This window comes from Lissotriton helveticus, chromosome 5_1, assembly GCF_964261635.1.
Source record: "Lissotriton helveticus chromosome 5_1, aLisHel1.1, whole genome shotgun sequence".
NCBI classification, from domain to species: Eukaryota; Metazoa; Chordata; class Amphibia; order Caudata; family Salamandridae; genus Lissotriton; species Lissotriton helveticus.
Window position 1 is genome coordinate 216,347,330 of NC_136065.1, and position 15,965 is coordinate 216,363,294.

The window sequence follows — 15,965 nt, forward strand, 5'->3', positions numbered from 1 at the left end:
ATATGGAGCAGAAATCTGGGGTGTAAAGGCAGGTAACATCTTTAAGATTAGTGAAAACACTTTTTATAGAAGGCTTTTGAGATTGCCCAAATGTACTCCACTTGTACCACTATTTATGGATTTAAACATGAAAAGGACAGACCACATTGCATTACTTAGGCCACTTTTGTTCTGGGTCAGACTCTGGAGTATTCCGGATCTTGAAGATTATAGACATGGAATCTTGGAAGTCAAGAACCTTGATGTTTATACTACTAACCCCTGGCTTAAGTATGTTAAAAATTGGTTTTATCGGTTAGGCCTTGCCCATTTTTGGGATGATCCAACGTGTTTGAGACAAAGATGTAAGACTTTGGTCAAGGCAAGATTTTGGTCTCATATAACACACAATTTCCAAAATGGTGACTCATGTGGATCCATTACACGAATTTTTCTTGATTTCAAGGACTCTCCATTCTTTGAAGGCTTTTTAGATGAGATCCAACCACCCCTAGCAAAAAGCCTGTATTTAAAATTTAGATATGGTATCTTAAGAACAAAATCTGTACTAGCGAGATGGGACAAGTCTTCAGGGCAACCAGGAAATGTAACTTGCACATGCTGCCAGTTAAACCAGAGAGAGGATGACAGCCATATATTGTTTTTCTGTAAAGTCTACGAACTAGCGAGGAGAAAATGGATCAAACCCTTGTGTAAAGCCTTAGGTATACGTTCATATCTTGAAGCATATAGGATTGTTAAAACAAACACTGGACGTCTCACAGTGTTTTGTGTTAGCAGATTCCTATTAAGTGCTAGTTATACCCGTAAAAATATGGCTCTTGATCTGTAGACACTAAATGTGTGCAAATTGCATACAAGGTAGATTGCCCTGACATTGGCTAGTGGTGGTTTTTGTAAAAACATCTGTTTATATGCCTATTTTTTATATTTGGATATTTATTGTATTAGCTGATGAATTGTATATTTTCTGCTTCCCATTGATATACTGAATTGACTGTATGTGTATCCTCCGTGCCAAATGTATTGTTGATGCTAATGTATCTTTTATGGCCGAATGAGCCGAAATAAAGATTAAATGAATGAATGAATGATGAATGATTTGCAAATAGGAAATCCCTATTTTCGATTTCATATTTAATGATTTTCAAAATGAGATTTCTACAAAGTAGAAATTGCATTTTGCACTAATGCAAATGCCTTTCGTATGTACCAAAATGGCACTTTGCATTCCTAAAGGCCCGAAATAGCGATTTGCACTGTTAAAAAAATGCAAATTGCCTTCATGCATATGGGCCTTAGTTTTTTTGTTTTTTTACTTTGTGAGAAAAGATCCTAGCAGCGGTACAGTGTACACATATAGGCGATTTTGAATTCTATTTCATATGAAGTAAACCATTGTTAGTGATGGAATTTTATTGTACGCACGTTACATGTGGTTGACATATATGTATGCTTCAAATTTAGCTGGATCTAATTGCAAGATATTTTTTTCTGTTATACTGCTGTATTTGTGCTTTAACCTAAACAAAGCAATAGAGGTATCAATCTTAATCACCTCTCTGGCCCCTGCGGTGCTTTTGTTCATGTGCTAAAATGGAAACATTCTTTACGGACCGCGTATGTAATGATAAGCCTTGTTTTTAAACCGTCAGTGGAAGCTCTGGAAATAGCAAATGTCACTTAACTCTTGCACCTCCTTGTTTGGTGCATAAACCTACTTATCGTTCTTCTTACTACGAAGCTGCTCCCATTATTAGATAGGTTTTCAGACCGAGCTCTTAAAGAAACGAAAGTCAGAGGCTTTTTCTTCCCCTCCAGCATTTTGGAAAAAATGAGCACTGGATTATCAAGTAATATTTTCATTTTGTTCATCAACAGGAGCAAAAGGCGAACAAGGCATTGCAGGAATACAAGGAGCCCCCGGATCTAAAGGTGAGAAACTGATTCATTCATTTGATGGACAGATCTGGCACGTCATTATTTATGACTTACAAAACCCCCCTACTACATTTGTATTGACTGAATAGACGACTTGGGTACACAAACTGGATGGTTTTCTTGCTTTGCAAAGGACTGGGGTAAACAATAAAGGGATTGTTAGAAACGGGACCCCCGGCCGGCCAACGCTCACGCCAAGGTCAGTCAGGGATCGCCATTTCTAAGGTCAGGGCAAGGGAGTTACACACCAAGATAACCTCTTCTCACCCTCTAGGTAACGCGACGCGAGCAGCGAGGCTAATCTCAGAGGCGATGTGTAAAGCGTTTGCGCGCGCACCCCAGCGACAACACCCTAGGCCCACCACAAAGGAAACTCCACACAAGGTTATATCAAAAATAGCCTTTGTTTTATAATAAAAACACATTAGATAAGACGCACACTTTACAATGTGCCAACAGGCACGGGCAAGATTTACAAGGGATTATGTACAGGACAGGGCCACCTGGACCACTGTCAGAGGAATGCACTTTTAGAAATAATACTTGTAGGTATAACACTTAGCACATAAACATATAATGAATGTAGCACACAAAATAGTTACATGTAGCACACAACCAGGACTTCCTGGCAAAGGGTAAATACCTCCTACGCAACCCTAAAACTGTAGGAAAATCACGCAGGGCACTAGGACCTTATCATCAGGACCTATGGAAGGAAAACCATCACCTAAGCAAGTCACATTTAGCACAGGGAAGGAAACCTAAAATAATCACCTAAGCAAGTCACATTTAGCAAAGGCAATAAAACATCAATCATCCTCTAAGCAGGTCACTTTTAGCAAAGGGGAATAAACCATAAACAATTACCTAAGCAGGTCACTTTTAGCAAAGGTAATATCAAACAATCCTCTAAGCAGGTCACTTTTAGCAAAGGGGAATAAAACCTAAAATACCTAAGCAGGTCACTTTTAGCAAAGGTAATAACATAAACAATCCTCTAAGCAGGTTACTTTTAGCAAAGGGGATAAAACATAAAGAACATGGCACATGAGGTATTAAAACACATTCAGAGGTGCAGGTAGAACATTTGCGCAGGAATCAAATAAGCAGTAAATAATAAATTGCGCAGGGTGCATGTAGCACAAGACTAGAATTGTCCCCCAGGCCAACTGGCCTCGCAAGGGCTGGAATGCCCTGAGTCCAAATGTCAGGGGAGGCTGCGCGGGCAGCCAGAACACAAAGCCTAAACGGGGCAACTGTCCACTAAGTGCTGGACAGTTGTAAATACAGATGATCAGCGTTGGAGCCTCGTGGGCTCAAGAACAATGGTGGGGCTAAGAGCCTCTCTGGGCTCTACATAAATCAACTGTGGGCGTGAGGAGCCTCGGGGCTCTGAACAAAGAAATGCCCTCTCAAGAGCCTCGCTGGGCTCTAAATAACAAGGTGGGCGATGAGCCTCTCTCAGGGCTCACACAACAAAGAACTGCCCCCTCGAGCCTTCTCTGGGCTCAACACACAATTGCGGGCGTGGGGAGCCTCGTGGGGAGCAGAAAAGAAATGGCACCTCAGAGCCTCTCGGGCTCGATGAACAGATTGCCCCCAGGAGCCTCGGGGCTCCTAATTACAAATGCAGGGCTGTTGGAGTCCTTCGTGGACTCGGAATGGACGTCGAAGCGGCCCGCTGCCAACCGGGCCGCTCTATCACCCCCGGGATGCCTGGAGCCTCTCGGGGCTCAAAGAAACAATGGGGGCTGACCAGGAGCACCAACGAGGCCCACCCACACTCACCGGCTGCTTGGGGACGCTGGACGGGAGCTCTCTCTCCTCGGGGCTCCGGCGGTGTCCTGGCGCTCGGTCACGCTGCTTTCTGGCGGCGGCGGAGGTCCGGGGCTCTCCCTTCACTCGGGAGCCTCGGGACGGCCGACGCAGGCTGCTTCCTGCTTCCTCCTCCTCCGATGACGCGGCGGGAGGCTCGGCCAGCTGGGCCAATCCCAGCGCGGCTCTACCGGCAGCTCCTCTCAGCTTCTCCTCGACCCTGGGACTGCGGCGCTGAAACCACGGGGCAATGCCGGGTGGGCACCGGCTCTCAAAGTAAAATAAAAATGGGTCAAATAAGCGGCAAGGTCCCTGGCGGGTTGGGCACCTGCCAGGGGACTAACTGGCAGAAAGAGTGGGCAAATGCGGCGTGGGCAGCCGCTAGAGTCAAGATAAAGCGCTCGGCACGCTAGAAGGCAAAGCAAAGCGCTATTGAGCGCTGGGGCAAAAATAAAGGGCTCCTAGCGCTATAGATCAAATAAAAGCGCTACCAGGCGCTCTGGCAAGTAGGGCTTCAGCAAAGTCCTTGTAGGTAGGCAGGGGGGCAAGGCTGGGCCCAGAGCCAGCTCACTGGGTCTCCAGGCAGGGAGACAGTCCAAGTGGCGGTCCTCTGGCCCAGCAGCAGCCCCCTCTGGCAGGATCCAAAAGTAGAACAGAGAACCACATTCATGGGGACACAGCCCCTTCTTATACTGTGAAATCCTTTGTTTCAGGGTGCAGGGTGGGGGAAAACCAGTTGCAGCTGGCTTGGGAGTACCCTGAATGGCCCAACCACCCCTTTCATTCACTGGGGAGGCATGGGTCGTTAGACGCACCACAGGGGGGCGGAGCCAGCATTGTGTGGGGAAAAACCCAACCCATCAAGGAACCAGGTGCACTCCTCCCACACATCACGCATGCTGATCTCACACTCACCACTGGGCAGACCCATCCAGACTTCCTGGAGCCTGCACAAGCATGCCAGCCAGCTCCAGCCAATCACGCTCCAGCACCCTTACTGCACACATACATCAATGTCTAGAAGTAGCGCTTCCCTTCTAGACACATACAAGCCGCACATACCATCGCGCAGCATTCATTCTCACAATTTCACACATACCAAACTCGAGCCTGCACTCCCCACGCATCAGGAACTAACACGGACACACACATTCCCCATGCATTCCTATGGGAGGGCAGGCCAGCCATACTACACGCACGCACTTTACTCTGGGACACAGGGAAAAAGTGCGCAGAGACCCAAAAATCACTAACACTGGGTCACAAATAAAAGCAAAAAGATTAGGGGTGAACCTGCCCTAAGGGCCAAGTCCAACAGTGATGGTTGGTATGTTTGAATTAATCTCAGCCACTTCGGATTATACCAAGCCATATGGAATTAATTTTCGGTCCTGCTCCAATAGAATGAGTACTACCTGGACTGCCAAGCCTGGTCCTCTCTGAAACGAAGCACAAGCAACCCAAGACAAGTTTCAACCTAGTTAGGATGCTTCAGACAAGTGCTGCTTGGTTTCAGAGGCGCTATAAGCATGGGACCGACATATCGGCATACCTGTCACACGTAGGGCACTGCCCTGAAGTAAGCAAAAAAGTAATAGGTGGAGGGCTTGAATTAATCTAAGTCACTGCTAATTGCTCACGTAGCATTCCAGTTAATCATGTTTTCTAACTATGCCACGTCAGATTAAACCCAGCCGTATGCAGGTTAGCCGTTGTACTGCTCCTTTGGGGATAATTTAGCCTGATCTGCCAAGCCAGGTCCTTTCTGAACTGGAACAAAAGTAAGCCAAGACTGGTTTCACCCTAATTGGGGCTCTTCAGTCAAGTGCAGCTTGGTTCCAAAGGTGCAGTGAGCACAGGCCCACAACTGTGCCCACATCTGGAAATGTCAGACATGGGTTCTGTGTTCACTGTGCCATAGGACTCAAGCTGTATCTCACTGACAAGACTTAAGTAGGTCAAAATCGACATGAAATGAAACTTGCCCTGGTAGTTTTGGCTGGACTGTACCTACTTGAGCAGTACCACAATTGAATTTTACAAGCAGATCTCTGTTTAGAATGGCACAGATTGCAAAAACGATGGTTTGGAATGCAGCCTTGAGATTATTTCAAGCTTTCCTTCTATCACCTTGTTGTTTTTGCAGTAGATGGCCTTAGCGTGACAGATATGCTTAGATGTAGGGCCCCATGCTCACTGTGCTATAGGATTCAAGGTATATCTTACAAACAAAACCAAAGTAGGTCAAACTGGTTGTTTGTGATCTCATCTGGAGGGGACTTGGCCCGGCAGATTGGGCAGAACGGTTGATTTGCATAAGGTAGGTATCTGTCTGGCATGGCACAGTGGGTGAAACCTTTGGCCTCGAATGCAGAATGAGAGATTGCCAGTGGCTGAGATTAATTCAATCACTCCTTCCATCATATTGTTGTTTTTGCAGTAGATGCCATATGTGCGATGGGTAGGCCCTGGCGTGGGTCTTGTGCTGACTCTGCCATAGGACTCAAGCAAAACCACACAGTCAAGACCTAAGTAGGTCAAAACTGGTGTTGAGTTTGCTTGCATTAACATCTGGACAGGACCTGGCCTGGCAGATCCGGGCGGGTCTGTCCCTATTGGAGTAGGGTCAAGACTGATTTGCATAGGGTGGATCTCTGTCTAGAGGGCAAATTAGGCTAAAAACAATGGTTTGGAATGTAATGTAACGTAAGAAAGATTTCTAAAGTGCCAATAATACCCAAGAAATCAGCTTTGAAACACTAGGACCTGATAACTGGACAAAACCCCGAAACTGAAGGCGATGCAACTAGCCAAGTTTTTAATTCTTTCAGGAATGTTAATCAGTTGGAGATGACACTCAATCTTGGTGGTTGTTGGTTCTACATATTATCGCCTAGGACAGCAAAAGAACAGACTCGTCTCTGATTTAAACAATATTCAAGATGGAGCAGAAGACCACAGTTGAAGAATCTCAGTGTTGTTGGGAGGGAATAAGTAGTGAATACATTTTAGAGCCTACATGGACATGTTTTGTAAAAAGCTCAGTAACCAAGCGATAATGAATTAAATTGTATTCTCTTTCCAATGGAAGCCAGTGAAAGTCCTTAAGTTTGGATGAGATGAAATGTTTTAGGGAGGTTGAGTTTGAGCTAACTGCAGTTTCCAGAAGAGATTGAAAGGCAGACCTAAATAAAGAGTTTTAGAACAGTCTAATCGTGAAGTGATGATTGTGTGTACCACAATTTTCCTAGCAATCTGTGGGAGAGACCTAACCACTTTCGTTAGAGCTTTTATCATGCTGAAGCAAGATGCAGTAGCTGTGATAATTTAATGCTTGAAGGTTAACCGATTGTCAAACGTCTCTTCAAAGTTTTTCTCTGAATCAGACTAAATAGGGGGCGGATCAAGCTTAGTAGGCAACCAATTTGTGGACCTTTGAGTTTTCCCCAGCATATTTATATCCGCCTTCTAAATTACATTATAGGCAATAGTCGTTCATCCAAGAGCAGACTAAGACTAGCCATTGCTTAAACCTATCCTGACAAGATGTCAGCTCACTGGAAAGGGACATGATGAGCTGAGTGGTGTCTGCTTACTACAAAACTTGGAAACCAAAACTGCAGAAAATTACAGCCCAAGGGATCACGTAGATATTAAAGAGTGGAGGGCTCAAGGACAATACTAGAGAGGAGCTTCAAATGCTTGTCAGTGTCTCATCAGAGATACATTTTCCACCAAGTTGATGACAGGCCCCATATTCACTACGCCAAGAGATCAATGAACTGTGTCCTTAAAGACTTTCCATAGATTACAGTACAATCTACATCAGAACCAATTTAACCACATTCGACACTAAAACCTTTTAAGATTATTGCACGAAAAACATGAACATTATTCGCTGTAATGTGCAGTGGAAGATGAATCCTTCCTCATGATCACTAACATGCCAACCAAAGCTCTGCATCTCTTCAGGAAACGGTTGCTCTCAGGTGGTACAATCAGCATCCTATGTTATTTGAATGCAAATGTTCCCATTCTGACTTTATCTTAGCTTTTAAAGAAAATTGAGACAGAGAAAATGAATGACTTCACTGTGAACAGGGACAAAAACACCTGGTGCCTTCAAGACCCTTCATCCTGCAGAGACCTTCATCTACTAACCTGCTCTTTGGTCCTCATACAGTGAATCATCCTGAATTAATGTTTGTCTGCATGTAGCTGTCACACAGACTATCCTACAATTTGCATATTTGAGGTTTGATGATTCTGGAACAAGATAATGTCGCTTTCAAAAAACAGGTCTGCACTGGAATGTGTTGAGGAGGGAAGTGGACATAGTCTATTAACAGTCACAGTTTGATGTTACTCTTTCTTGCTTTATCTGTGTGTACATCAAAGCTCTTTTCATCGCAGTGTGCCATCTGAACGTTTCTTTGTTTTTCAGGAGATAAAGGAGATTCAGGACTTCCTGGAGGACCTATAGGAGAAACAGGTAAATTGAAAACGGGTCTATTTTGTTTCTATCCTGTCACACTCTGTCCCCTGAGTCTTCTTCAGGGCACTTCTACTGGTATCAAACGCCCATCAACACCTCATGCAGTGCAGGGAGAGAATAGCTAAGAGTTCAGGGATCTCCCACATTGAGCTATCATTGTCAATACACGGTTCGATAAATGTGATCCTTCAACCCTCTCCAGGGGCTCGAAGCATTTGTTTTGAAGTGTAGGTTCTGTAGTAAAGTGCTAATTATCTGCAAGCACTGACCAAAGATACGTCACCCTCAGAAACATTCACACATCAATAAAAGGATTGTTACTTTCATTTGGAAGGAGATTGGATATGTCTGGCAGATTGGCAGGGATGGAAAAACTGTGAGTCCTAATCTGTAGTTGAGTTTTTTAGAAGGTTGTGTAGTAGCCATATGCATTTGAAGTCAGATCATGTTGGTGGTACCTGCAGACGACTTTAGGAAAGTGCTGATGTAGTAACTGCATGTTGGTTGAAATGGATTGGGCAGCATACTTTTGGACTTGTTGAAATATGTTGCCTGGGAGATCCAATCAAGTTACTTTTCAGTGGCCAAGCCGTCACTTTACAAGTACAAGGATCAAGGCACTCATTACATTAGAAAACAACAGTATGAGCTAAAAAAGTTGAGAGGAGCATGCCTTAACAGTTGGGGTTTCATGCAGTCACTAGTGACAAATACTTTATCCACCAGCAAGAGCACTGGGTTGTAAACTAGTATTTGCCCATGGCCATGGTGACCTTGTACAAACATCTCTCATTGGCTTATCATATATCTGAATAGCACAGAATCCGCGGGTCCCTAAAAAAATTACATCTAAATATAAATAAACAAGCTCAACTCAACAGGACACACAACCTTGGAAGAAGTTCTCTTTAAGAGGACGGAATCCCATCACCCACTGAGGTGGCATGCTTCATCATTTGGGATCTCCTCTTGGGATGCAACCTAGTGCAGCCAAGGAGCTACAACTCCTTGCTAGTGTAAAGGAAGAGCTCTTGGATGTTTTAATGTAATCCAGGGGCTAGATCTCCTAAGGTCAATGAAGCAAGACACTGTGTGGTGAAAGTATATGGTGTGGTGTAAACAAAATGTGTGTTAAAAGTGACTACCAGGAGAAAAATAAGTTTATTAGGTGTCCCATGGTGTACATTGTTAAAAGAAGTCAGCGTGCAATCTGAAAAAATGTACGAACATGCAGGTGAAGGATATGAGGAAGGTCTACATGTTTCAGCCAATCTAGATCATGAATGAATCATGGCTTTCTTCAGGACCTGATGATTACTACTGCAAAAACTAGTGAGTGTAATATCACAAATCAAAATTCTTAAGGAAAAATACAACCAACCGTATGCCTGTGTGCTTATTTGTAGAGGTAACTACAGGGATACGAGATGAACACCTGTTGAGAAAGAGAAATAGAGACGTGCTCAAAATAAACACTCCTTGTACTTGTCTGTTTATAGCACAGCATACTTAATCAAAAAAAGTGCTGGAAGTGACAGAAAGAAAAACGTATTTGTATAGGCCTTCTTACCCGTAAAAAATCAGGAGGACCACCCACCGCTCCTGGAATCAACTCAGAGCGTGAGGCAACGCTCTGTGAAAAAAAGAAAGAAGGAATTTATACCATGCAATTGGTTAGCTCTTAGAAACTTGCGGTCCAACTTGGACCCACCATTAGTGCTTCTAAATTAAAAAGAGGGGTTTTGTATGAGGTCCCTCAGAAGTAAATAGAAGACAGAGTCCAGCTGTTCAAGTCTTAAAAATGTAAATACGATATCAGTAGTGGCTAGAGTTTACGAGATCGGGCTAGAAAAATTAATAATCCCATTTCTCAACATTCCAATAGCCTCAGTGAGTCAGTGAAATGCAGGGTTATATATTGAAAGACTATACACAATACAAGCTATCAGGAGATTTAGAAAATGCATCCGCATGATGAATTAAACAAAGCGGTTAACCACACTTATGCCAATAACCATGTAAATTAAAGTAGATCCAAAAGGATAAGTTACAACACACAGGTTAAGATCTCAAAACCAGCGCCTGCAGCAGGGAGAAGAGAGCATTCCATAAACCCCTCCTGCCGTCGCACTCACTTCTCCGTCGCTACCCCGGGCACATTCCTGACTGTCACGAGCGGTAGCAGACAGAGAATTGTTAAGCAGCCTCACCTGGGGCGAACCGTTGATGCCATGTATATCGCGCCTTAACTATCAAAAGTCAAACAGCAAACTGTTAGATCATTTCCAGCTCATTCGTTCTATGTGTGATAGGCACCAAAGGACTCTAGGACCTGGGGAAAGGTAGTCCTGCATTCACGTGCTGTCTGACGAGCGTCACGTATAGATGAAAAACGTCTGTAATATGCGCCAGTTTAGGGCCCAATAATGCCACATAATCCGGACTACAAAATCACAGGGAATATGGGGATTGTAGTCCCCTGAATGTGTTAGTCATTGCCTGTAGACCATGATTTTAAAGATCCAAACAAGATTAAAATCATACTCATGTACACCCCCATGCCTTAGGGAGGGCTCGTGAAAGGCGCTAGGGCCAGATCATAACCACACAAACTTTTGAATAAAGACATGCAGACCTATGGAAAGTGGACAGCCCCCTGCGAATATTGAATGCTACCCAACACAGAGTGAGATGAAGATAGCGTAGAGGGGCACACAATCAGTCTAAGTGACACGTTGGTGCTGCCCAACTACGAATGAATAAACAAGTGTAAGAAAGATGAACATGCACACACAATCAGTTTGAACAGCATATAATAATGTCATCCCTAGGGCCTTGGCACCCTTTGCAGAAAAATATCTACTTGTGCAAGTGCGCACTATACTACACGGGCCGCTGTAAGTATGTGTGTCTACATAGTCAGTGGGTTAGACCAGGGTCCAAGGGATCTCATCATTTAGCCCCTCTACATCACTATGTAGCCTGAAGACCCATCGCTGCTCTTGTTTAAATAGAAATCCCAATACATCGGTGATATGTGATGGTACATGTGGCTTCTCAAGGATGGTCCAAATCATGTCCTCAGGTTCGTGATTCAGATCTAGGAAATGATTAGTTCATCTTAAGAATGTTTCCCGCACCGAATTGTACTTTTGTGCTCCATTATTCTCTGTTTAATCTTCCTAGTTGTCATACCGACATACTTGTCTGGCAAGGGCACGTTATCAAATAGATCACTCTCTCACTGTTGCAATTTGTGTGCCTAGTTCCACGGTCTGTGAGTCCCAATGTTTATCTCTGTGGTGTGTCTAGTTTGTGGACACACTGCACAAATTCCACAAGGAAAGTGTCCCTGGACTGCTGGCATGTTCCAGAGTGTGGTAGGTCTGGATGTCACCTCATTTGTCGGTCACATGTGAACCAGAGTGTCCCGCAAGTTTACACCTCTTTTAAAGGAGAACAAGGGGGGAGGAAATGTGTTCGCTCCTACATTTAAGATGCACCAATGTTTCCGCGTGAATTTTTTGGATCTGGTTAGGCTGGGTACTAAACGTGTTCTACCAAGTAAGTCTTGTCAATGGTGGTTTTGGCATCGCTGATTCTATCAGGGCTTCACGGTTGTTATTAGAGGCCCGTTTAAAAGATTGCCATATCAATCGCTAAGGGTATTTCCTAGCACGCAGGTTTTGCGACAGCCCTTTGGCACGTTTCTTGAAGTCTTCGTTAGTTAAACAGTTTCTCCTTAACCGAAGGAACTGCCCAAATGGCAGCTCTTCGCAAAGAGATCTAGGATGGAAACTATTGAATGTTAATAACGAGTTCCTTGCTATAGGCTTGGTACAAATTGCGCTCTCCAGACCCCCCTCTGATGGAAAAAAAGGAAGATTAAGAAATGGAAGACTTGTTTTACTAAATTCCATAGTGAATTTGAGAAAATGTTTATGAGCATTGAGCCACACATGGAAAGTGTTCTATGATGTAGCATCACCTCTCCATATGACAAAAATATCATCTATGTAAAGTTTCTGTTCAATGATTTGGCCTTGAAAGGGGTTGTCTTCAATGAGTACACAGTTCTGTTCAAATAAATGAACGTACAAATTTGCCTGGCCGGAGGCGAAAACACTTCCCATCGATGTACGGATATTTGTAAATAAATGCGGTCTTCAAATCTGAAAAAAGTCTCTGTCATTGCCAGCCTGGCACATTCCATGGTTTACTCATAGTTCCCATTCTACAAACAAAAAGTGCTCTGATTGCCTCAAGTGTCTCCCCCTGGGGAATACAAGTATAAAGGGATTCCACGTCAAAACTAACTAGGAAATCCGTCTCGATGTTGAAGTTGATCCTAGGGAGAAGTTGTAAGCCATCCACGTTTGTGGATCATTTCCTTAGACCACTAGTCCAAGCAATGCCTTCTTATCTTCAAGACACGAAGGATGCCTTACAAATTCTCCCTAGGATCAACTTCAACATCGAGACGGATTTCCTACTTAGTTTTGACGTGGAATCCCTCTATACTTGTTGTGCGCTTCATTTGTCCTTTGCGTTGCGCTCTATCACCCAATGCCAGCTTCGGGCACTTCTGAGGATGTCAAACACAATTCAGCACCTCAAACAGCCAGAGACAGAGCACAGGAGAGTTTAGGGACCTATCACTTCGATATGTCTGTGCACGGTTTGAAAAAAGGTGGGCCTTCGACTCTTTTAATGACTTCCAGGAGTAAGTTTTATAGTGCAATCTCTAGATGCCATGCTGCACATCGATGACCCTTGACCTATGACGTTTCATTCTCAAAAGCATTCATACTTCAATACAAGATGGCCAAATTCTCCCTGGGATCAACTTCAACATCGAGAGGGATCAGTACAAGTGTTAGCAACTTGAAGGACAAATGTTTCACGCGCAGATGTAAGGGCAACTTCTTTCTTGGACAAAAGAGCCCTTATTTGACTCATCTTGTTGAACTCTGCTTTCAAGGTCGGAATAGAAGGCCAGATGGATACATCGAGCCTCCCATGCGGAGGGGAAAACATCACATTCTTACAGCAGACAACACCTTGGGAAACAGTCACAATGTACGGAATTTCCGCAAGCATACCACAGCAATCTTCATTATTTAATAACAAACGCCAAATTCGGTGCTGTCATATTACATGAACCGTGCAATTGCAAATTTCGACAGACTAATGAGTGATCAGGAGTGGAAGTGCAGTCTTCACCCTTTAAATAAACTTCTTTTCCTTCCCGCAAGCATCTATGGGCCATATGTATCATCCTCACCATTTGCGATTTCTAAATAGCGAATTTTAAGGAATCGCTATTTAGAAATCGCAAAACGGTATGTATGTAGGAATTCGCTTATTTTTAGCGATTCCTACACATTCCTAAATTGCGATTAGCAAATTGCTATTCGCAATTTTCCCATTCATTTCTATGGGCCAGGAGGCCCATAGGAATGAAGGGGATATTTGCGATTAGCAATTTGCTAATCACAAATTGCGATTATTTTCAAGGGTGCAGGGATGTCACAAGAACACCCTGCTGCACCCCTGAAAATAACATGTGTGGGCATATGGCGCACATACATGCCCTAAGGGCATGTATGAGCGTCATATGCCACCTTTGAATTTTAAATAAATTGCTTTTTCAAAAGAATTCGCAACTTACCACCAACTAGAAGTTGGTGGTAATTTCCGAATCCTTATGGGCATTTTTGCCTTGATTTTTCTTTGATACATTGCATTTAAGGAATCACAAAATTTGCGATTCCTTAAGTGCAATCGCAAAATAAGGAATGGCAAATTTTGCGATTCCTTATTTTGATGCAAAAATGTTTGATACATTCCATTTATCAAATTATCATTCGCAAAGGCCGAAATTCTGCGAATTTCGGCCTTTGCGAATGCTAATTTGCTTGATACATATGGCCCTATAAGTAAATGGGAGATTCCACACTTCATAGAGAAAAGCGCTACCTAACGTCTCAAATCTGCCTATGGCACAGTGTTTCATGCATGCTTCAAATTTGAACAGAGGGAAAGCGAGAGTTATTAACCCATGGATAAGTCAAACTGCCGAATTCGTCTCGGCCACAGAAAACGGTAATGGCTCTAATTTCTCAATATGCAACAGAGAAAACATGGCATCTTTCATGGATATAAATTGTTGTTTAACAGTTAAATTAAAAGGCACAAATAGCAAAGTCGTGTTCATGTAATCCGAAGGCACCTTTCCAGCCTTTAACGTTTGAAGAGTCCTTGCAAACTGCATAATAGAACGTATTTGAATTTGGCCATGGTACAGAACTGCAACATCTTCTTGTACAATATCAACGACAGACGAAACAATATTATCTAACGTGTAAATACGGGAAGAAAGGGTGTTAATGCTATTATCATCAACTGCAAGAACTTTTTCTAAATTGGCTTGATCAATAGCCCTGAGCCTAGGAGCAGCTTCAATGTGGGACAGTTTCGAAACCTTGTTGTAAAGCATGTGTGACGTTACAACGCATACTTTTACAACGCATACCTTTACAACACATTTTTTACAACGCAACTTCCATTACAACACATTCCATCCCAACGCATGCCATTACAACAAATTTTTAAAAACTACCTTTACAACGCATTCCATTACAACGCATACTACCTTTACAACGCATACCATTACAACGCATAACATTACATTGCATGTATGGTAAGTATTGGATAGTGTAGGGGTAAACATTACTATTCTAACTCCAGGGGGGTGCAACAGTAGGGTAAGTGTTGGATAGTGTAGGGGTAAAATTACTTCTCTAACTCCAGGGGGGTGCAACAGTAGGGTAAGTGTTGGATAGTGTAGGGGTAAAAATGACTATTCTAACTCCAGGGGGAGCAACAGTAGGGTGAGTGTTGGATAGTGTAAGGGTACTATGCATTGTAATGTTATGCTTTGTAATGGTATGCGTTGTAATGACATGCGCTGTAGTGGTATGCGTTGTAGTGTCATGCGTTGTAATGGTTGCGTTGTAATGGCATGCGATGTAATGGATGTTGCATTGTAAAAGTTTTGTTGTAATGGTAGTGCGTTATAAAAGTTGCGTTGTAAAGGTTGTTTCCCGTTGTAAACAGCATATATCCATCTTTTCAATCTGCCAGATGCAGGACCTTTCCCAAAGTCATTTAAATGAACTGTGTCAGTAAATTTGGCTAAATGTATGAGTGCTTGAGACAACTCTGACACAACCTGCCTACAGAATAGATGGTGACTGAATGTTGACTCTCAAATCGGGGATCTACTCTAACCTCTGTATAGCCAGGGGTCAGGCCTAGAAAACGGTACTGGCAGGAATCTGCACTTTTTTGCCACAGCAGCCAGCCTTCGGGATTCATGCTGGAAACATTAAAAGATGAGTTTTGCAACATGGTCTGTAAGTCACTAAGGGAAATATTGGTGTAATTATTCCATTGTGGGTATTCACCCAAATCAGGAAATGAAGGAGCACTTAATGTTTTAGACGTAGCCAATCCAAAGCAGGTGGTTTGTAAAATAGTAGCATTCAGAAACAACATATGGTTCGGGATGAAACATGCACGATGCAAAGCCTCGGTGCCTTGCACTTGCCAACTTTTAGGACCCCAAACAGATTTAAGATCAATGGTATCTTTCCAGAGCTCATAGCCCCTACAGCCAACTGGTCAATGAATGACTTTGAATACAGTAATT

General features: G+C 43.3%; 1 protein-coding gene across 1 annotated transcript in view; it reads left to right on the forward strand.

The window, feature by feature from the left end:
• LOC144754343 (ficolin-2-like) overlaps positions 1–15,965 on the forward strand; it is a 192,087-nt gene that overhangs the window by 72,172 nt on the left and 103,950 nt on the right. Inside the window, exons 4-5 of the mRNA XM_078642032.1 lie at positions 1,882–1,935; positions 8,210–8,248. Of these exons, the coding sequence (XP_078498158.1) occupies positions 1,882–1,935; positions 8,210–8,248 (93 nt within the window). The remainder of the gene's footprint in view (positions 1–1,881; positions 1,936–8,209; positions 8,249–15,965) is intronic.